At 35.5% G+C, this 24,894-nt stretch overlaps 1 protein-coding gene and 1 pseudogene across 10 annotated transcripts in view; both read right to left on the bottom strand.

Annotated features, from left to right (window-relative positions):
* The window catches only part of ATF7 (activating transcription factor 7), an 81,666-nt gene that overhangs the window by 55,696 nt on the left and 1,076 nt on the right, over window positions 1-24,894 (bottom strand). For 8 of the 10 annotated variants that reach the window (XR_004324495.1, XM_032492970.1, XM_032492963.1 and 5 more), the window contains exon 2: window positions 10,348-10,416. Coding sequence is in view for 9 of the 10 variants with exons in the window: in XM_032492970.1 (XP_032348861.1) it covers window positions 10,348-10,395 (48 nt within the window). In the remaining variant the exon portion in view is untranslated. Of the gene's footprint in view, window positions 1-10,347; window positions 10,417-24,208; window positions 24,833-24,894 lie in introns of those variants that run through there. The other 2 variants (XM_032492964.1, XM_032492965.1) reach the window with 2 other exon arrangements.
* Window positions 1,078-13,825, bottom strand: LOC102516617 (annotated as a pseudogene).

Genomic DNA, 24,894 nt, shown 5'->3' on the forward strand with positions numbered 1-24,894 from the left:
AATACATAAGAGCTCAGCTTGCTTTAGTTATTGTTGCTGTTGCTGCTATTATCGTTATCATGACATTGATAAAGCCAAATAATTCTCTTCGTATTTTGTTCTCTCCCATTTCCCCCATATGATCCCCAGGTGGCATATAATTTTCCTATACATTATATCTTTATTATTGTATTATCTAATTATTTTATTTTGGTGAGGGGGGATTAAGTTTGTTCTACTTTTTTAGAGGAGGTACTGGGAATTGAACCCAAGACCTTGTGCATGCTAAGCACGCACTCTAACACTTGAGCTATACCCTCCCCTCTTTCCTATAGATTATATAAACACATTTCCTCTAAGTTGTAGATGTATGTAGGCATACATAAGATGTTGGCCTGCACTAATTAATGTTAATCCTGAACGCTATGCTATAGAGCTATGCTATAGAGTTCATTTTTATCATAGTCAATTCAGTTCAGTAAGTAAGGAAATTAAATTAGTATTGAGGCCAAGACTGGAAGCTTCTCATATGAAGCCAAATTTAAAACATAAAGAGTCAACATCTCTATGAAAAGAGATCTTACCCAATAACAGGGAGTTAACTTTCCAAGTAGACAGGAAACTTGAATCCTAGAACTAAAGAAATGAGGTCACTCCTTTTCTCCCACATTTTATCAATCTAAAATTTTCAGGCCAGGACAAGGAGGAAATGTCTCTTTCTATCCAAAGAGAATTAAGTTGTTTCTAGTGTTTACTTGGGCCTTCTTAAGATTTATACTTCTCAACTAGCTCCTAGCAGAAGGAAGTTGAGATAGCCCAAAAACAAAACTAAGAAATAAATCTGTTTATCTTTGACATCTCATAAGTTGCCATGTCTCCTTTGCTCAGAGTCCATTCCTCCTAAGCCAGTCCTCATCTGCTAACCCCTAAACCTTTGAAAACTTATATTTCTTTATGTAGTCAATTTCACATCTGTGGTTAAACTAATTCATACTAAAGTGTGAATGACAGCTCCCATATTTTTCTGTTAACATTAATTTACATGAATCTTTAATTAATACAGAAGTACAGGAGTTTATTTGAACTGATTTTTTTTTCTTTCATTTTAACAGTTTTTAATGAAAGCTGTATACAAGATTACTTTATTCCTGCATCTTTTCAATTGTTTCTTCCTTGTATTTGCCCTTTTCCTTTCCTACTTGGCGAGACTTGGCTTTACGTTCGAGGATCTTTTTGTGGTCTTTGTCCAGTTTTAGTCTGGTGATAACCACCTTGCTGGGGTGAATGCCCACGTGGACAGTCATGCCATTTGCTTTCTCCCGCTGCACTTGTTCAATGTAGATGACATATTTCTCCCTGTAAACCTGGACTACTTTGCCAATCTGTTGCCCTTTGTAGTGCCCTTGTACAACCTGAACTTCATCATCCTTTCAGATAGGCATGGATCGAACATTGTACTTCTGTCTCAGCTCTTTGGAAACAGGAGAAGACATAATCTTTCTGTGAATGTGGGAAGGTGCATTGAAATGCCTTTTACGGTTCCTGCTTCGGTCAGAAGTCACGAAGGGATTGAACTTCATTTTGGCCGCTGGCATTTCAGCGATGGCCACGAAAGGGAAGAGCTGATTTTTTTCAATTACATATAAGGCTGCCCATGAGAGGGAGGGAGAAGAGACATCATTGTCTTCAACCTCAACAGAGGAAAAGGGATTACAGGCTTTACTTCCTCTCGTCTTGCCTGGCCCTAATATCTTGACTCCCCAGATATAGCCCATCCAGTGTTCATTCTGTCCTTGTTCCCAATATCTAGAATGAGTAAAACTGTCACCAGGCAAGCCAAAAACCTTAACATCAGAGAGACTCCCAGTAGAGACAAAAGACTGGCCACCTAAATCTCCCTAGATTGAGTTTTGTATTTTTAGAGAGACAGAGCTGTGACCTCACCAGTCTTAATTTTCTCTCTTCCTTTCTCCAGCTATTCCCAATCACATGGTTATCTGCTCATAACTTTAAAAAATTAGAGGACTGCATGATTCTAACTATATGATATTCTGGAAAAGGCAAAACTATGATAGTAAAAAGATCAGTGGTTACCAAGGGTTGGGGTGGGGTAGAGGGGATGAACAGGTGGAACAACTGGGGATTTTTAGGGCAGTGAAACTATTCTGTATGATACTGTATCGGAAGATACATATTATTATACACTTTGTCAAAATCTATAGAATGTACAACAAAGAGTGAACTCTAATGTAAACTATGGACTTCAGTTAATAATAATGTATCAATATTGACTCATCAGCTATAACAAATGTACTACACTAATACAAGATGCGGGGGTTGAGGGTGGAACATGGGGTGGGTGTGTGGGAACTCTGTACTTTTCTCTCAATTTTTCTGTAAATGTAAAATTGCCCTAAATGATAAAGTCTACTAACTTTTTTTTTAATTAGAGGAAACACTGATTTATAATAATCCCCACCAGGTACACGGCTAATAAGAGCCAAGATAAGTAGTACAAGAGAAAAGCCAAAAGTAAAAAATTAAGACTATAGGGCTTGATCTCAAACTGGAGAGGACAGTGACTAAAGACAAGGAAAGAGACCTGAGGAAGTGAGAGAAGGAAAGACAACTCTTGTAGCATTTTTATAGTGGCTGGTGTGCAAAACACTAATGTTATCTCCCTCAGAGAAAGACAAGAGACGCCAAGCTTATATGCGGCACTGAGATACTCAGCAGAAAAATCACCACCATTAAGCCTCTGGCATACTTACGAGTGTCACCCTGAGGCCTCTCCCTGTGGCTAAGAAATCAGAGCTTGTCACTATAACCAAGTCTGCAACCTGTTCTGGTGCCAATCTTTATAGTAGATTGAGGTATTTTTCAGGAAAATCAAGGGATAATTGCCCAGTATCAAAAGAAGATCTGACCCTTGGGAGGAGAGAAGAGGCGTTCCTTTTGCCACAGATGATTCTCTCTGGAATAACATAAATGGTTCTTAGAGAGACTATGTATCTGATAAGCAGAGCTGCAACTCTGACAGCCAATCTGCTGAATGCTGAACAGAACTCAGCTTTCTACAGTGACTCAAAGGACACAGCAAGGCTGCAGATTTATTCTGCTGACTTTCCCTGCAGAGCTACTCAAGTTTTTCAAAGGCAAAAGGGAAGAACTCTTTCTTTCCAACCCAGGGAATTGCAAATTCCACCTGGGATCTAAAGCCAGAACTGTGTTTGCTCAAAATCTGACATCATCAATGTGAACAACAAGATTTAAAAGCTGGAATGATGACTGGCAATTTTAGCCTTTAGAGCAGAAGCTGGTTTAGCTCTTCAATCTGCCGGCAGAATCAGCAGCCACACAGGGCACGTGGTGTGCCAGACTGGGAATGGGCTAATTTCACAAAATTCATTCTCATTCTCTGTACTTTAACATGACAACTGCAAATAGTCCAGGTTCTTACCAAAGCACAATCTTAGGTAGCATACCTCACTGCATGAAGACATTTCAAAGTAAAAACACAAAGGCATCATCACAAAGAGATAAATCCCAAAGCTTCCATCTTTTTTCCATGAAGCTTTCCTTCTTAAAATCCTTTCCTTAACCTGATACTGATAATTATATGAGAAAACTTAAAAAAACAACATTTATCTATAGCAAACTGTTAATAGCAGCATTTCTCCCTCACAATTTGTATGTCGCTTCCTCAAGATGAGATTTTAAAATGAGAAAAGCTTTCTACATACCCTAAGTCGAAAGTAACAACCACATGCTGATTTATAGGACTGTCCCTCTGTGGTTAAATTCAACCCTCAACAGACAAAAGAAAACTAGGCTTGAAAGTTAAAAGATACCTGATTTGTTCAAAACCTTTTTTATGTTATGATACACAAAGATTAAAAAAAAAAAAACCTAACATTTAGAGGTAGTCAGTTTTATTTTGATTTGTAAAAAGATGCATTGCTGTACTGAGCAAGTACTTGAAAATAAGTACTGGAGCAAGGGAATTAATAATAACAAAATATAGCACAGAAAATTATAAGCAGAAAACCAGAATAATGCTGTTCCCCCAAAACAAAATACATAACCATTTTTAGAAAAATGAATAAAAAGAGGACAAAAATAAATGTTTTGCTCTATAAATAATACTGACAAACCATGTATGTCAATTTTTTTTGGATATAATCAAAAGTCTGAAGTTTAGCTAACTGAAATTTAGGTAAGTGTTTATTAACACTTGCAACTGTAACCCTTTCAAAGGGATTTACCATTTAGTTATAAAGACTCAAAAAAAAAAAAAAAAACTCAGTTAAGATCGAAACCTGGCTCTAACCTAACTCCAGCTGAAGGGGCTTTTCTTGTATTATAAAGTCCAATTTAAAAGGGGCATTGTGTTTTATTTAAGCCACTAGCATATGGTTAAAAAAGCTTAAGTTTGCCCAATCACATCCTTTGAGCAGAACATTGAAGTTCTCTTATGAAAGAGCTTCCAGAGAGCATCTCTTGCACCTTGTTCATAATGCACAATTTATCGGCATTCTGTTTCCTTTCTAAATGGCCGGGAGGGAAGAAGAGCTCCACAGCCACTGTGTGTGGTTAGTTATGGCACTTTTACTTGTCATTGTACAAAGCCTGTTAAATATTTACAACACAGACAGCAATATCTAGTCCTAAACACCCAGTTGTGAGTTTGAATTTTTTTAGAAATAAATCTATGACAAGTTTTCCCCAGCAAAACGCCAGAAGACTCTCCTAACAGCTTCAAGAGACCCAGCGGGTCCAGAGGAGCAGTTATAGGCCATCTGGTGATTACTTATTATTATTTATACAGCACTGTAGATGTACACACAGATGTGTTATGAATCCACATACAGAGTAGGCCTTAACAAGGGCTTCAGACAAAATGCGACTGCTGAGCAAGGCAATCTGCATTAAAGAAACACGCTAACCAGACAGAGGGAGCACACTAACTGTTCTTCAATCTGCCACATTAGTTGGAATAGTATTTGATTAAAGAATGAAGAATTCTATATAATGATGTCAATATCTTGTAAATTAACAACCAGCTATATATATATGTATGTGGTTTTGCAGGGGTGGCAAAAGAGAGATTAATGAAGGACAGATCCAGAAGACACTTTATAAACTTCGCAGTTTGTAAGAGAAGGGACCAGTAAAGAACCTTTTCTTCTGACTTAGGATGAACTTAGGACGAACAAAGATAGAGGATTTTTTTTTTTCCTACCAGGAATGCTCTGAGAATAGTTTCTGGGCTCCCATTTCAAGTATTAAGTCATATCCAAGGAAAACAAGAGTGAATAATTGAAAATTTTCATCTTAATTTCTTAGGTATAGCTCCAATTATGTTTACATAGCCTTTTTTTTTTTTTTAGCAGACTGGAACAGGGATGCTTTTAATTTACTGTACTTAGTCACATAATAATAAATATAACACACACACAAAATAAAATAACCAGCCACATGTTTCTAAGAGCAAGTGTTAAGAGTGCCAGATCTGACATTAAAAAACTTAGGTGTAATTTGTTGCTCTTAACGTGTCTACATTTTTTTGAATCCCAGTCCCAGTTTTTTCTTTACTACGCATAACAGTGGTCTACTTCTATTACAAGATTACATAAAACTGCAGCATACTCAGAGTGGACTAAAAATTATTGCAAAATCAACGTATTATTGCAAAAACCAAGGTTAGCATTTGGCCTAATTGTGTATAATGCAGTGGATTTTTAGCTGCCTGACAGCATGCAGGCACTCTTACCAGATGGGAACTGGATGAATTATTGAATGAAGTATGAATTATTAAATAAAAATTTGAATTTTTTTAAACTCTTGGCAGGGCATGAAGAAGAAAGGCTTATTTGTTTGCCTGAAATTATCCTCACCTGTCGAAGCATGTAAAGACAGCATATATCATCATAAATGGCATTTATATACCAGAGTCATTTCTTCCTAAGTTATTCACCAATTCAAGATGTTCCCCTAACATAAAGAATTAGTAATCAGCACCAACCATTCTTCCTTGCTTTTCTTTTGTCCCAATGCCAGTTAACAGGGAAACTTGCCAAAGGGATAGAATTAAAAATCCAGAGTCCCATAGTACCAGTATGGCCCATTTAATGGGAGGGCTGGGATAAAAGGAATAGATTTGTGTTATATAAGCCATAAAACATACACCTTTGTAGCATGCCAGCATTTAACCAATCATGGAAGCTATTTGTTGCCTCATATATTACAAAGCAATAGAGATTTAAGGGATAATGTTCATGGAAGCAGAGGATACGAAGCAATAAACAGCACTGGAGGTTGGTTAAATGCCAAGTGAAGCCAGGACTACAGCATCATAAACATTATTCCTATTATACGACAAGATAAGGAGGTAAAGAAGCGGCCCTACATCCCACCCCATCTAGGACTCTACTGCTACTCACGGCCTTAGGAAGGGAAAGCAGGCCCGGAGGTCTACCAGCTAGTTATATGTTTCATGTTTCAGAAAGATATGAACAGAACCTCAACCTGTACCTAAATGTTCCCGAAGAGAAGAAAAGATCTGGTAGTAGATATCCTCAGGGAGGCGGGGGCATGGGGGGGGGAGGAGACTAACAGTCCCTCAAGGCCACACTGGACAGAGAAACAATCAAAGGATTTTTCCTTAAAAGGACAGAGTTGATACAGAGTGGTTATAATAGAAACCTTTTTCAATGGCTAATAACAGGACGATACTAACTATCCAATAACATTATCTCCTCAGAGGAAATGTGTTCCTCTTCTTAAAGAAATAGACATTCTAAGCAATAAGCTTATAGGACCAGCTTCTGCTCAAAGACTTGATTATGGTAACCAGAAGAACTACTTAAATCTGCATAATTTGTACTGCAAATCAGTATCATGTGCCTGAGAGGGAGGTATAGGAATATGGAAATTGTTGACTCCTGGTAATAAAAATTGGACAAAAAGCATCCTAAAGGTAAACTATCTAACTGTATCCACATGAAATAATATCTCAAATTCAAGATTACATACATAGACATACTCATTTTTCCTGCTTCCATATACAATAGAATGGCTTTATAATCTACCTTCAAGTAAAAGTACCCTTGAAATCATTACAAACTTATAAGACTGCCTAGATTCAGCACCGAACGGTATTTGTATTATTTTAACAATAGAGGCAAAGCCATTTTATAGTCACAATGTTTTTAAACAGATGTTATCTTACAAACATTTCTAAAATGAACACAACTCAAATTCAACCAGCCCTTTACCACAGGGTATCTGGGGCTCTGTTGCCTTAACAACATTCTCCAGTGGAAGCTCTGTTAACTATCCCTGCTACCACAGTCCACAGAGAGGTATTAGCAGGAATATTACTTTCCCTGAGTTCCTCTTCATGAGTGTGATGAGGCCTCAAGAGAAACAGAGACTCAACAGGAGAATAGGAATGAGAGCTCAAAAACCCTATCACCTGTCTTTTCAGATAAGAATGCAAAGAACACAAACTTCAGCAGCCATCTTTTTTTTTTTTTTTCAAGTACATGTAGCATATTTAGAACTCAGCTGTGTCACATCAGACTTACTGTTGGGAAGTGGATCATGAACAGAATCCAAAAATAACAGCCCATTAAAGACCTAGCAACCAAAACATGTTTACGTATCCATTGAAAGCCGGGTGGTTTTGATTATATGGTGGAGAGCATAATCCACTAGTCTATTTTAGGTGAGTTTTCCTTTCACCTTCCCTTAATATTAAGGCATAAGTTGATTTCTGAGTTCAGGGGTACACAGGGTAAAATCTGGGCTAAGAACAGATATTTAAATAATGCAAGATTCCTCGAGTTGGTTGGTTTTTTATGAACCAGTCTCTTGAATTATAATTTGCTTTAATTCCTCTTCTTCTAACTGGTAGGAGCCACTGATTTTTGAGAATTCTATGGCAGTGACTTCTAAACATGTCTTGCAAAACTTATCATGGTCCTTATTACCCTTCCTGGGTCTTACACAGTCTTTTTATTATTCTACCATTTCTGGAGTAAAGAGTGTGAACCAATAACAGTTGATTATAAATAGGCCTGAAGGCTTCAAGGTGGCTCCAGAAGGACACCATTTTCAAGGGATATAAGGAAGCTGGATGACAGGCCAAGAGTAGTTCACTTTACCAATTTATCTTCTCTGCCAGATTTTCACTATTTCATATATCATAAAGCAATCATAGTAAATCTTGTAGAGATTCCACTCTAGAGTTATCTGTTACTAGGTACTGGGAGAAACTTGGAAGAAGACTAAATATAACTAAACTATAATCTCACCTGACCATAAAGTTTTGACATGCAAAGGAGGTAAAGGATGAATCATGCTACCGTAAAGCCTTAAACTGTAGCTTTTTATCCTTTTTTTTTTTTTCTGTGAAACAAGTAACTTGAATCCAAAATAAGGCAACAATCTCCCTGAGTTCCATATTCACTGAGGAAAAAAAAAATTCTTCAGGACCTATGCCAGAGGTTATAACGAATCCTAATAAACAACATACCAACAAACAATTCAGAAATGGGAGGTAGAAGCAGGGGAAGGAAAAGGCTTATGGTAAACAGAACTCAACAATACAAGAAGGAACCAAAGTAAAAAGTCCCTGTTTTCCTACCTCTAGTCCAAAAAAAAATGCAAAATAAAAACAAAGAAACAAACACAAAACCCTTCTGCGATCTCACAAATTTCAGTGAAAACTACTTTTTTCTGATAAGACAGCCTGAAGAAACCCTACTTATATATTTCTTCCTCAGAGAGCTTAAGAGATGCTTTTCTATGTATTCCTTTATTTTTATCACTCATTTTTATTTCTTTAAGTCCTTGCCTGGGTAGTCTTAAGCACAGAATGTATAAGAGGATCACTGAGCAGCTTAAACAATAAGTGAAGAAAAATAAATGTAAATATTAGAAAAATAAATATTTTCACCAAAAATGTAGATTTTTAAAGTAAGCGACATAAGTAAAAAGGGTACCAGGTATCAATTATGTGAGTTACAGAAAGTACTATTATCAACAAATTCACACACAAAAATTTGGAGGAATCAGGTTCAGATATGTACTCCAATAAAGCTGTCTGAAAAGTGAAACAAATTTACTCTATTTTCCCAAGTGGTTTCCACTGTGAAAAAAAAGGGGGGGGGGACATGCAATCAACAAATAATAAAGTTGAAAACTTTAACAAGGAAGGAAATAAACCCTATAATGCTAAATACTTCAGAATACAATGGCTTTCTTAGTCTTTTATGAAATCTTCAGCATTTACTGGAATTTGGAATCATCCTTCTGCCCATTCCTTGTCACCAACCCCATCTCATCCACCTCTCAAATTCCAATTCTTAGGAATCTCTGGAACTTAACTCTCTTCTTTTTGTCTAAGTATTTACAATGTTTAATAGAACTAGTTTGTAATCTCACATACTACCAGTAAGTGTCACTGGATAGTCACATGACATACTCCTAACCGAACAGAAATTCCACCCTTTAGGTCCCATAAAATCAGTTCATGAAGGTGAACAAAACTTTCTTAACAAAACTTTCTTTGTATTCCTTTCTTCATCCTTTGTGGAACATGACAGAAAGGGAGGGTCTAGGAATGAGCTGAGAAAGTGCAAAATGAAAAAAAAAAAAAAAGGCAGTTTCAACAAAATTACTTTATTTAAAAACTATATGATGAAAAATGTTGGACACATAATGTCCAAATATACAAACAATAACATGGCAGCTGACACAGAGAACAAGGCATTTCATGGCACTGGACAGGGAAAATAGCTGTGGAATCTTGTAGTTTATATATTGCTGTGAGAGATGGCGTTCTATGTTGGATTTGTCTTTCCTACATAGGTATTTGTCTTAGCTGCTAACAATGATCTTCTGGATCAAGAGTCAAAAGAAACATTTTTTTTCTTATTTAAAAAATCCAAAAGAGACTCCGGCAAATTGAGGTTCACAATGAATGGGTGCATTTTTAGCTGCCTATACAAATATGTTGAGCAGACTTTCATATCCATGAAGGATGAAGAGAAGATATTTCTAAACTTGTTTTGTATTTACATAAACAGCTTCAGAACGGAGGTGAGAGCAACATGTATTCCTCAACACTGTGTTGGGAAACAAACACCAGTAGAATAACAATATGAAAGAGAGCAAGGCAGATTTCATTATGGTAGAGTGCCTACACTTCCTCATAACTTGGATTTACACACTGCAAATCCTCTGATCTGATTACCTCCAGTGATCACGTAAAACACCGGCTTTAAACTCTATGCCTTAGTGATAAAACAGCCACTTTGATTCACAACGAGACATTCACAATAAAGTATATTGTAAACGTACCTGTCCACAGCCCGGGGCATTGCACACAAACGGTCTGTCGTCTCCCATATTTCATATAGCAGAGCGGAGCTGAAGAGGGGGAGGTAGGGGGAAAAGTTATGTTAAATACGCTGTAGTTTAAAAAAAAGTGCTTCAAAAATATCAAGCCTAGAAACAGGTGTTCCAAGAATGCCGTCTATCAAAGCTGTAAACACAGGCTACTTTGGGGAGACCCAATAGACAGGTGGCATATGATCTACTGTGCCTCAATTGAAACTTCTAATTAGAAAATTTTAGACCTAAGTAGTCAAGGAATTTCAAACCTTTTGCTAGATTTTTCCCTCTTTCTGCTACAGTATATAGCACACTTCTCCAGTCTGCTGAATTACAACCAGTGCAGTTCCCTACGTCAATAAATCCACCGAATGCTCAATGCGGAAGCCATATTTCTGTACTAGAGAAGACCAAAATTTGTCATTTAATTAATTAAGGGATTATAGGAGGGGTGCTCCATTTTACAGGGCCATAATCTGGCTCCCTGGTGTATAAACTACGAGACTGTTGGCAAGGGCCGTTTATCCCAGATTATTGCCAAAGAAAACAAAGCACCCATCCTATTGGGCTACATGGGAAATGATTGTCATTAATAAAAAAAGAAAAAAGAAAACCCTTCTCTCCCCACGGGGAGCCTCCTTCTCCCCCCACCAATCGTCTGTGGCAAATGGAGAAATATCGGTGCCCTTCCCCCTCTGATTCTATTTATGGCTAGGTTTTTAAAAGCAGCAATAAAACAAATGTCGACTCTTTGGGGGTTTACTGGGTGAATATGTTCCGGCTGTTTGTGCTGCTCTCGGCCAGAGTTCTTGGGCTGCTCTGTTGCAGCCAACAGATGTGTGCTGCTGCAGGGGATAAAAGAAATGGCACTAAAAGGCATCACCATCCATCCTCTCTGTTTCTCTGAAGAATTTAACATGGTTTATATTGTTGTTTTTTAATTATTGAAGCTAAACTCTTGAAATGTTGATCGAAATTCTTTGTCAAAGAACAATAAATCCAAATGAATGTGTTGGGGAAATTTCTCATATCCCATCTAGGAATAAAAACAGAGGTAGAGATGGATAAGGACTAGACATGCAAATCACAATAAAAATATTCCTAAAAGATAAACAGTATTTAGAAGGAGTGAAAGAGAAAAAAAGGGGAGGGACATAAAAATAGTCTTTATAAAATGAAATCCTAAAGAACATTTTCAAACATCCTTCTATAAGAGAGAGAGCTGTATGAAAGAATACGAACAAGGGAAGATGAAAGAGAAAGAACTACAATTTTCAATATGCCTAGAGATGACTTCAGAACTGTAACCAAATTTCAAATTTTTTTCTTGGAGACAAACCAAAATGTCAGGTTAACCTCAGTCAGGTCTCCATTAAAATAAAATGTTAAAGTATTAGACTGAATCTGGCAATCAGAGAACTGTGCTTAAAACTCAGAGGGCAGAGGTAACATCTCTCCTACTCTCTTAAGACTCACTCTGGGGTTGGAAATCCATATTTCTGGTAGTCTGATCAGTAATTTCACAACTAACCAGTGTTTACAATTGGGGGGGTGCCCCATAAAAATAGAAAGGGCTTCTTAGTCATCTTTCAGTGTGATAGGAACAGGGGCTAACTATGAAGGAAACTGACGCTGCAGCACTGCTGTAATGGAAGAGAGCCTGTGTGTACATAGGCGTACACAGATTTATATCACGTTTAGTCAGGATAAATTACTTCAATAAATTCTGTTCCTGGGAGAGGCCAGCTCAAGCTGATGATTGGGTACTGGGAAAATGAGAGCTTTATTCTTCACATAGCCCCAGGACAAGGGGGTTTTCTGGTTGGTTTGTTTGTTTTAAATACATGAGGAATTTTTTAGCACTGTCTGGAACTATGACATAGTGCAAAAAAAAAAAAAATACAAGTATATAACAGTAAATAAATGCAAAGACCAAGGCCATTATGGCTGAAAACTCAAAACATTTCTGGAAAGCAATTCATCTCTGGAAAAATTCCTAACAACTGCTGTGCTGGAGATAATTTCACTTCCTAGTCCCAGAACCAGCTTTCCTAAAATAATCACCAAATGAGAATTTTATTTCAACAAGGTCCTCTAATATAGTTTCAACCAGGAAGTAAACTACAAGGGCTACAGCAGATACAACATAAACACCAGGCAAGATTCCTTATTTTACCTTGCTTCTGTTATTTGAGGCTACGTTTTCTCAGTTTTCTACCTATTTAGAGGAGGAAAAGGGTCTTGACAGAGGAGTAGGGCAGCACTGGCATAGGAAGTGATTAAAAGAAATCTGGAATGGTTTTCTTCGAACCATAAAATCCAAAATTTAACTTGGTTTCGCACAATCACAATATATGGCTTCCAAATTTTATTTCATTGCATCCTTATTAGGAAATCAAGATGAAAAATCATGACTTTCTAAAAGTAAACCAAAAAAGGCAAAAATCAGTTTTGGGGAAAAGCATTGAAATGTAACAGAAGCAAGCATTTTCATGGCTCTCAAATCAGACCAAATCTGATGGTCACTAACTAGGATTTCCTGCTTCCTTCCCACTTTGCTGGCTTTTGTTTTGCCATTTTCACCAAAGGGAGATCACAATGGGAGGAAGAAGGCCCTCTTTCTTAAATACCCACAATTATTCTTAAATCATTTTCTCAATCTCTTGACCCTTTTCATTTCCATCATTCTTGCTTTTTGCTTTAAAGTGATGTCTTTTTAAAAATTTAAATATTTAACTATAATGACGTCTCCCCACTTAACAAAAATTTCCAATTAACATCTTTTTAAAAATTTCTCCTTCATTCCCACTCTGCTATATCAATTGCTGCATATAAAGAATGCTATTGCTTATTTCTATTTGATACTTAAAACAAATCTCTAATTATGAGAGGTCAAACTGATGCCTTTTCAAAAACAAACAGTAACACATTTCTATAGTATAAACAGACAGAGGCAAAAGGTGAAATCTTGAATAACGATGATGCCATTCACTAGGATTTAACTCACAGCCCATTTGTAATCGTACTGCTTAATAAGTAGATCACGTGTCTGGGCATGGCACTCAAGTCTGTCATCTGTTTCTCAGTCTATTCTTCAGGATGAAACTCAAGCATTTTATAGAACGAAGTAATATATGACAGACAAGGGATACACAATATTTAGGGACATTTCCAAGGGAAAGTGAAATGCTCTCACTGGAGATCTTAGAACAGGAAAACAAAGATGCATAAAAAGGCTGTCTGTCCTAGGGGCCAAGTTTGCTGAGGAAAGGGCTCATGTACTCAGAGTCACCAGAATGCATGAACAATGAAAATTAGCATTTACTTAAAAGAAAGTTACCTGAATTCTGGCAGAAAAGTGAAGAAAATCCAAGGTTTAGAGAATGATTTTTAATAACTGGGTCATTTCACAAAATCTTTATTAAATAGTTTCGTCAGAACCAGAAGTACATCATAAAATGGTCAATATGCAAATAAGAAAACAGATTCCTTTGCAAAAAGAATCTTTCATCTGTATCAAAGAAAAATCAGAGCTGGACAGTAGCTAAAGCAGTAAAAAACAGATTTTATTCAGGACGATTGCAATAGTGGGTAAGACACCTCAGTATATAACCAGACTCAGTTTTGAATACAGCATGGACAAGTGGGAATTTATAGCCAAGGATAAGGGTGGGGCTGGTGGCTGGAAAATTACTAAGAGGAAACATAAGGGATAAGGGGGATTCTGGTTAAACTAACCTAACAAGATTCTTGCTGAAGACAGGCCAGGGTAATCATACATCACCTAGGGGATGGTAGAGGATGAAGAACCTAATCAGATATGAGGTGATCAGATATTGAGGGTGGTAGGCTCTTGATAAACTGACAAAGTAGAGTTCTTGTTAAAATTTGGTTTTACAAGGAAGTACACAGATGGGCCTAAAGGAAGGTTCAGAAGCCTGACTAAAGTTTGGGCAAAGAATCCTTATCATCTTGCATGAAAGATGCCAAGTAAATGGTAAGAATGATGGCTTAATTTACAAATTCAATTAGTCATAGGTTGATCAGTGTACATATTAGATCCCTTACTATTTCTCCTATTCTTTATGGTCATTTATCAAATTCTTTTGCTAGTAATTCCAAAGTACACATGAGCACAAAAAAGATGGGTTAATAGTCATGGTAAAAGATTTGACAAGGAAAATGTCTGAAACTAATAACTACAATTTACTTTTTGAGTCAAAAAGTAAATTTAATCATTTAAAAATTGATTAATTCACTGAATATTCAGTGCCTAGCATATACTCTAGACCCTAGAATTCAACAGTGAATGAGACAGACAAGGTTTCTTGCCTCATAGTGCTTACTTACAGTACAGTATACAAAGAAGAGACAATCACAAAGAAGTTAATAAAATAATTTTAGATTAACAGCAGATAATTGCTGTGAAAGAAATGAAATGGTACTGTGTTAGAGACTAGGAGTGGACTACTTTAGTTTCATGAATAAAAAGGAAATGGCTATATTATCTGTGACCAAAAGGGGATGGGGCAGAATATAGAGATTTAGCTTAGAACTTCTGGAAGCCTTTCATTTCATAATACAGTTGATGTTCAATAAATATTTATTGATTCAATCTGAAGTCAATATTCAATTATTCTTTGCTAAAATTTTACAGTTATCTTGCAGAAAGCTTCTGGGTCCACAAAACAACTGCTATGCAGCTATCATGTATATAAAGCTATATATATTTAAAATACATATTTACAACGACTTTGTGTCGAGGCACTTTATGTGCCCACGCCCAGCCAATTCTATGCTTTTCTTATCATACAAATAACATAGGGGAAGCTCTACAGTTTTTAGTTAGAGTGTTAAAAATGGGGATGAGGGAGGTATTTGTCAAGTTAACCCTTAACTGACCCTTGAAAACAAAATCTAGATCAGAGCTGTTAGGATACATTTTTAAGTATAAAAGAACGTTTGCTAATCAAGGAAGCAACAGAGAGGGCACCTTAATACGGAATTTTGGGGAGTACATATTTGAACAATCTTTCTGGGAGGCACTCTGGCAGTATTTATATTAAGTGTCTTAAATTTTTTTTGTGCCCTTTGAACAAATCATTCCTCTTTCAGGACTTTATTCTGAGCCTAAAACTGGAAACATGGGCCATTTTTATATTAAAATGTTTATCAGTCATATTTATAACAAAAAAGGAAAATGAACTAAATTAAATGTTTAAAAAGAAAAAAAGAGTGAATAAATATAAATTAAGATACTGTCTTACAATAGACTACATTTAAGTTGCTAAGAATAACGCTTCTGAAAGCTATTTAACTACATGAGAAAATGCTATACGTTAAGTGGGGGGAAAAAAGCGGGATATAAAATCGCATACGTACTATAACTCCAAATCTATAAAAAAAACCCAAAATAATAAGCATAGAACAAGATGAGGGAATTAACATCAAATGCTAATAATGATTATCTCTGGATAACGGTATTCCAGATGATTTTATTTACTTTGTACATTCAGTACTTTCCAAAATCTCTACAAAGATCAGATTGCTTTTAAGAAATGAAAAAACTATAACATAATGACAAAAAAGAATTCTGATCGTCATGACAAAAAGTGTCTGAATTAAAAAAAGAAAAAAAGACCCAAATCTACTAGACTATTCTAAAGCACTAAACAGTTTAATATTTACAAATTATACAAAGTTGTTCATTCTCTACTACAAAGCAACATAACCACAGAACTAACTGACAAATTAAGTTCAAAAGAGACTACCAAAAAAATCTTTCTAAAAATATAAAATAACAGCGTCATATAGAAATAGACATGGTGGAAACTTCAACTGATACACAGGGTAAATCAAGCAGTTCAAGATAGTTCCTCCTTTGTTACCTTCAAGAACTCATTTTCAGAATCCTATGAATGCTCCCTAACAACGAGTATTACTTATACTAAACACTTAGAAATTGTCCCAATCATCCATTACAAAGGGTACAGAGAGCTGAAACCAAGTTTGGCAGGTACCGAATGCCTTATAGCTAAGCTACAAACAAGCTAAATTATTTATATATTTTTTAACCTTTTTTTAACTTGATTGCATTTTTGTGGGGTGGGAGGAAATTAGGTTTATTTACTTATTTTTTAATGGAGGTACTGGGGATTGAACCCAGGACCTTGTGCATGTTAAGCACTCACTCTACCACTGAGCTATACTCTACCCACAAACAAGCTAAAAAAATTTAGACAGGCACCAAAACAGAGCTCTTGAGGCTCCATTCTCTTCTGATATTTAAAAGAAAGAAATTAGATACAAACAGTTCTCTTCCAAGAACATAACTTTGAATACCAAGTTTCAGACTCTAAGATAATTTAGCTACTACTAAACAAAGAGTACAAACACTGAGGCTCTCCACCACAGTAATCTCAACATTTTATTCTCCATAGGATACTCTGTGCTGTTGTGACTTGCATTACATCTAGAACACTCACTTAAGGATAAAATTCTAATAAACATATGAACTGTGAGACTATAATGAAGGTTATGTGAACCCCAGAAAACAAAGAAGACTGAAGTTTTACTAGGCAGTAGATTATTTAGGAATTGACATTTCTGTTCATAAAATTCTGGGTTCATTTCCCACTGTATTATTTAGCATAACAACAGTTTAACACATATTATTTCATTAGTAGGTAAACAAACTGCCCCAAAAGGATTACATAAAAAGCATATACACTACTATAACCTTAAACTAATGAGCCTTTTGTAAAGCACTTTGCTAACTAACAGACTGGAAAACTGAGGTAAGAGTTACCAAAAAAATAGGCAAAAGATGGGTCAAGAGGTTGAAGTTGGACTGAATCCTAGTTACCTGTTCTCACATACTCCAAGGAAGATACAAAAATAAACATTATATCTTTTTATAACACCTGAAAGTTGTATGACAACTTACATACTGCATAACTACTTCTAACTGAATCACGTATTTCCAAGTTTACACACAACAGGTGTTTATCATATAAATGAATGTCCAGAAACATGAATTTGAGGCACTACCAATTTCTTGGAGCATTATTTTTGTCCAGGAAAACTAAGTAATGTTCATAGTTTTAACATTAAGTATATTTTATTATAATAATTCTTAGACTCATAATCCAGCTATAGTATATATCAAGGATTGGCAAACTCCAGCCCATGGGCCAAATTCAGCCTGCCATCTGTTTTCATAAGGCCCACAAGCTAAGAATGATTTTTACATTTTTAAATGGTTGGGAAAAAAAATCAAAGGAAGAAAATTTTTGTGACACATAAAATTATATGAAATTCAAATTTTAGTGTCCATAAGTAAAGTTTTATGGGAACACAGTCACATTTATTCTTTGCCTGTTGTCTATGGCTACTTTTGTGTTACAATGGCAGAGTTGAGTAGTTACAACAGTTTCACACCTGCAAAGCCTAACATACTGTCTGGCCTTAGTTTGCCAACTCCTGGTATTTATAATTATTATTAATTAAAATACATGGTTAAGATATCCTAATTATGACAAATGTCACAGTGACAAGTTAATTGTTAATAAGGACTTTTATAATGTGACTATTCAAGTACTAATTTCTTCTGACTTTTCAAAATTCAGAAATCAGGTTTTCTTAAAATATGATTAATTAAGCTAGCTCCACAATTCTCAATCTTTAGCATATTCACCCAGGCACCTTGTAAAATACAGATTCCTAGGCCTCCTGGATTCTCCTGGCTTTGGGGGCCCAAGAATCCACGCTTTAAAAACACCCTGGGTTATTCTGACACAAATGGCCAGTAATCCACCCTTTGAAAAGCACTAAAATGGTTGGTGAGTTTATATTCCTCCTGTAAGGTAAACAATTGTACTTTTCAAATTTGGTACCATAAGACAGCAAAGTGAGACACAGTGATCCCTATAGATCCTTGAGACTCTTTCAGAGAGTTCATGGATGTTCAAATCATACATAGGTAAAAGATCTATTTAAAGGGCAAGATAGGCCAATTCATTTTAATATAACAGAGTATTAAAAGTTCACAGATGTGGTTTCAGATTCTACGCAACAGCTAACCTTTAAGAAACTATCTTTTTTCAGATTTTGGTGTAGCATCAAAGAAGAAAGATTATCTACAATTACCTGAAAAGAACCTTTCCTTTTCCTATTACATATCCGTGTGCAGACATGTTTTTTTCATATACTTCAGCCAAAACAACATATCACAACAGACTGAATGCAGGAGCAGCTATGATAATACAGCTGTTTTCTATTTAGATAGTTGAAGCTCTTCCCCCAATTTTTTGAAACTATATATTTGTTATTTTAAAACAAGTAAATGAATACTCTAAAAAATTTCTCCATTTTAACTTCTAATATCCTAAATATAAATAGATACAACCATGATAAACAACAGCTCTTTGGCATCTCCAATAATTTTTAAAGGTATATAGGGGTGAGTACTAAGTCCGAAGCAGTTTGCGACCCACAGTTTGAGAAATAACAAACAGCAGAGTACCCTGGATTGATCAAAGAGAAGGTTAAAATTAATTTTTGGATTTCACGCTCAGACATGCAGGGACAGGTTTCAGAGAAAGGAGCCAGCTTAAATAGACCAAATAGTTTTGTAGCAAATGACTGAAAACAGATGGGAGTGAGAATTAGACTGAATCATAAGTTAGGCAACACATGGCCTAAGCTTAGACCCAATCTGGAAGCAGCTTAGTATAGGCAACTACTGACTAGAACTTTTTAAAAGTCTCTCCAGGCTTTTGGAGGATTCAAGAAACTATTTTGAGCTGTTCTCAGAAAGGTTACTAAGGGAAAAACAAAGATCCAACAACATGCTAAAGTGACAGCAGGAAGCAGAGTTAGAAATAACTAGAGAACATCATACCTATCTACCTATGCTTGCCCTCAATATGCATTTTAGAAACAGGAAAATTCCTGGAAACTAGTAGGCAGTCAAAAATCTAATGTTTTGTTTCATTTTTTTTCTTACTCATTTTCAGATAAAGTATGATCCCTAAAACAATAAACCAATAGCAACCAACCCCAAAACACTGACATTTAAGGATAAAATTTAAGCCTTCATGGATTTAATTTAAACAGACTGCAAACAACAACAAACCTGATGGACTTTAATATTAAACTCCAGTATGAGTTTGGTCCGAGATATGAAATAGTTACAATATCCCACAATGACAGTCATGGAGATGCTCAGGAATACTCAAGGAAAAAAAAAAACTATTTTCTAAGACTGTCCACAAACTGGTAACACAGTGATCTATCCAGGGTATTCCAGTGTTCACTGACTGACTTTCAAAAGTGCCAAACACAGATATGCAAAATATTCACAAACTACTGCTTGATCAAAACTTAAAAAAAAAAAATTAAAGAAAATGGTGCTATGAGAGACATGTTAATACCAGAAATACCAGAAAAACCATGTTAAATAAAACCAGCATGGTGTTACTCAAGTTTGATAAAGCTTAAATAAACATTACTGGCAAGAAACTTGGTGCCAACACAAATCATTTACATCAATCGTATGTTATATTCAATATATCATCCTGTTTTTATAGTAAAATCGGGCATATTCCTGTTTCAAAAAGAATGGTTATGCTCTGGTTTTTAATCTGAAAAAAAATAGTGTAACTTTTCTATTATATGGTAAATGCTAAGCTCCAAATAAAAATCGACTAAGTACTAAATGTACATAAATATCCTCTATTTGCTATGTCAGAAAGCAGCACCATTCCAGATAAGAAGATATCAGTAGGTAATTCCACTCAAAGAAAACAAGTTGGGTTTTGGGAGAACGTGAGGCTACAGCAGAACAAAACTGTTCCCATGCAGGCCCAAGCCACGAGCTCACAAAGTAACTTTTCTACCCGAGTCGTGGCTCCTGCTAGACTTTCACAAATTGCATTTATTAAAGACAAATGCAGTATTGAATAGAAAAGAGAAACTTTTCATAGTCAGGTTTCAAATGTATGAGAATACTGAGGATTAAAATCACCAAAAGATGAAAAAGCTAACAAAGTGAAGTCCTGAGTTTGTAATGAGTTGTTCTCCTTCATAAGATTACTGCAGTAACTCACTTTTGGTTTAGTTGGGAATCTTTCCTAGATGTCTGCTTACAGTTTTAAAAGCCAGATAATAAATTTGTCTTCTCATAAAACCATCCCATTTTAACACTCATCCTTCCTCTCCAGGGAAGCCACACAATATATGTTTACTTTCAATGAACTTTGCTTCATTGTATACAAGCAGTGAGTACATTATTCAGATTAAAAAAAAAGTTTCTAAACAAAAGGACAAACAAGAGAAGGAAAGGAAACAAAATACTATGATTTAACAGAAGGAGAGAGAAAAAAAGAAAAAACCCCACACATTCTTTCAACAAAGTGTCCACCAGGGAAATTCTGAAGAGAAAATGTCATAATAAAATTTTAAGACATAAAATGACCCCAATGCAAAATATTTGTTGTTGCTGATTTTTGTTCTGTTTTTAACTCAAAGGAGTTATTATTTCTTGTCATTTATGTTCCTTATTTTTTGTTTATCCATTCCCACTGGGTCAGTAGAACCATTTCAATTTCATTTTCTTTACAGTCTATTTTTCTTCCTGATTCTTCAATAGTAAGTTCCTTGATCTAAGGTTCTATTTATGAATGTTTGGACTAGAAAGGACCTTGAGAGGTCATCAAGTCCATCCTTCTGCTTTCCAGTAGAATTCATAACTACAATCTCAGATGGATGCAAATGTATCAAAAGAAAATGTGTCCTGTCCCTAGCAGCATGCTACTTCATTCCACACAAATATTTCCATTCACAATTTGCAATTTTCTAAAAATGAAAGTAAAAATTAAAACCCCAAAAGAGGAAGGTGCTTTAAAAATGCATTTATCAGCTAAAATTGCTCAAACATAAATTCAACTATCAGGCTAAAATTAACATACAGGAAAGTTGTTAGTTGCCAACATAAAGTCTTTAGTCCCTAGAGATGTCTTCTGATATTTTATCTTTTTGGTAGTACCATTTTACCTTCATAGCATGAAAAACTTAAGACCAGCACACCAATAAACTATAATTATAAATAGCAATTATATGTATCATGTACATGTGTGTGTCTGAGTACATTTTTTTTCACATGTGGTGTAGGTTTTTATTCCAAACAGAAAATGAAAAGTTGGATCTAAATTGAAGATGTCAATATTATGGGGAAGCTACAGTACAAATGTTATATGGGCAATAATTTAATTCTTTAATATGTAACTTTAAATGTTCAGGAAATGATTTTTCTTCCTAAAAGAGTTTCCAAAACAAAATTTCATCTGATGGCAAAAAACATGCAACTATGAGGAAACACTGTTAAATCGTTCTAGAATTATTTTTTTTTAAAGGAAGCAGGACCAGAAGTCTTGGAAATGGGGGAAAAATAATACTTAAAAAAAAACAGGGACCAGGGACCATAAAGTCCAGAAACTATATTCTGATGAAATAGTTTCCTAGGAAGATTATAAAATGAATTATTATATAGATGGCTTATGAACTATTGGTAAGTAATGTAGTGATCTATAAACACTAGCATAAGACAGCTAAATAGTAACTCATGTTTAACTTTACTTTCTTTTTTGACAGAGTCACTAGCCTAGGAGCTGAGATAATGTTAGAGACAGATATATTTAGATTTCACCAGAACACCTCTTAATACTTCACAGGAAATATAGGTTAGATAACAAAACAGTAGGTGGATTCATAACTGAATTTTACCCAAAAGGTTGATTAATGGATTAATATCAACCTAATGATAGTATGCTGATGCCCTTATACATTTTTACCAGTGACCTAAAACAAAAGCATAGGTGTCATGTTTATCAAATTTAACTATCAATGATACAAAGATATGAGGAATGGTTAAGAGGCTAAATAACATTATCAAGCTAAAACAACAAACCAAAACTAACAAGATGATAATTACAGGGATAAACGCAAAGTCACCAATTACAATGAAAAAATTAATTACAAAAATTAATGTGATCTTAGGCTTTAAGAACAAAGGTTATCAAATGCAGTGAAAACAAAAACAAAAACAAAAAACCTGTACTCTCCCCTATACTCTGTATTGATCAGATTACATCTGAGATGTTGTATTTAGATCTAGATAAGAAACCCTAAAAACTCAGGCAATTAAGGTGATTGAACTTTATTAAAAACGTCACTTAAAAAATAGTTGAAAGAACTTCCCAGGAAGAGAAGCCTTAACAGGACATAACTGTCATCGAATATCTGAAAGGCTACCATATTGACAAGAAATTAGGTTTATTTATTGTAGCTTCAGATGGCAGGACTAAAGAGCTTCAGCACAATGTAAAGAATGTTCTAAAAGTAGAGCTCCAACAGGGCCATCTGTGAAGTAGGCATCTCTTCCTTACAGCATTCAGAAGTTAAAAGACCACCCACCAGAGATTCTAAAATGATGCATTTTCACATTTCATGAATATACTTGACCCTAAAAGAAGCCTGTTAGGTAGGGTAAGGCAACATTCAAAAATGAGAAGCTTAAAAATTGTTTTCTTTGAAATGCTTCTAGAGATGGAAGACTTTTTTTCATAAACTCTAAAATCATAGTACCACAGAGAAACCAACAACAAAAGAAATTAATACTTTTTCTTTTTTAATGAATGCTGAATTTGTTTTTCTCAAAGAAACAACATCTGCACCTTCTTCAGTACCTTTATCAAGGGATAAGAGACAATTATATGCCAGCCTGCCAACTAGTTTCAAGAAGAGAGCTGATTTTATTAGCTATTTACATGGCAATGCTATTTGCGCCACCTAAAACTTCCTTTCAAAAAGGCTCCTCCTCATTAGACGTGGATAGGAGGCTGCTGTAACACTGACTCCCTCCTACTGCAGCCTAGCAAAAACTCAGTCTTGACATTACAAAACAATAACTTGTGAGAACTTCAGAGCAGCTGTGTTCAGCCAGAGCCAGGGACTTAAAACAGCAGCTTGAGAGTTGGTTGAAAAAAAATTTTCATTTTGGGTTGGAAGTTGGGAGAGGAAAGAGGAGATATACAGTAACAGTATCCAGTAACATTTAAATAGCCATGGTAAACAAAAATGCTTAAAAGTTACAACACTGAAACTGTCACAGGATGTAACCTTTGATCCACAAGTTTAAAGATGAGCAGTGTTATCATTCTCTAGCTTTCTGCTAGGTGTTAACACTAGAGAAAAAATAATCTTGCACTTAATAGTGCCCGAGTCAAAGCCACCACAAATTCTAGGATGAAGGACTAAAACAAGGAACTTTGCTCTCTTGTTAGACTTTTGTATATGTGTGCTGCTGCCAGGCCAACTGTGAAAATATCTGAATGTGCAATACTGGAACCCAATTAAGTAATTAATTTTAAAAGGTCAGTAATTAATTGGTCTCAATGTGCTATAGGGGTAATTTCCTGGCCAGGAGGACAAATGGTTGCTGAAAACCAAAGGTTAGTATAAACATACTCTGGATTCTCTTCATATAACAACTTTACCAGTACTTCAGATGTTACTTTGTTTCCAAAAGTAAAAGGAGAAGAAAAGGAATGTAAAAGACAAATCTATGCAATAGTGAAGAAGTTATTAATTAATTGACTGTATTATTAGTTCGCTATTAAATAATACACAACTATCAAACAAAGGGCAAAGACTTGTCCCGTTTCTGTACAGAATTAAGAACTGGTAAGACTACTTAGTATAGCTGCCAAACTTTTCTTTAGCTTCTTTTCTTACAGACATGTTACATTTCGCAATAGTCTCCACTTACCTTATATCCTCCATGTTTAAGTACAAATTGTGTTTGATTTCCCCAACCCTTGCCTTATTATGACATAGCTTTAGTTTCTGAGTCTGGACACAAAGAAAAAACTGAAATTTTTCACTTTCCTGAAATATGTGTCCATTTTATTTACACCATTAAAAAATTACACTAACTAAAACTAACTGCAACCATCCAATTAGCAACTCTTCAAGAATATGAGTGGGTAAGACATACATTTAACAAAACAAACTTCAGTATCTTCTATATTTTTCTGCACTTAGAATACCTATAAAGACCGATGTCACTACATTACTTACACTACTGCAAAGTTTTTAAATATAGGAATCAAGTGAGCTTGCAGAGAAAACTCTGCACACCCTCACAAATCTACACGTATTATGACACAACCCTCAGAAATACTAAAATACCCTCTGTTAAGTGGAAAACAAACTTTTAAAGTTAAGAAAGTAGCAACGCGGGAATCTGGGTAGGAGGTGCCCTGGGTAGTAAACACCCCAGTCAGAGAACATAACAAGCAATTCAGAGCAACATATAACTCCCGATGGGGCTCCAACTTGGCCGATGAAGTCCCAAGCCCCTGTCCCCGAGTTGAGGAAAAGATGAAGTGTGGGAAGAGGAAGAGAGGGAGAAAGGAAATTAGAGTAGAAGCGATAAAAGTGTTCTATTTTTCT

This window comes from Camelus ferus, chromosome 12, assembly GCF_009834535.1.
Source record: "Camelus ferus isolate YT-003-E chromosome 12, BCGSAC_Cfer_1.0, whole genome shotgun sequence".
Classification (NCBI taxonomy): Eukaryota; Metazoa; Chordata; class Mammalia; order Artiodactyla; family Camelidae; genus Camelus; species Camelus ferus.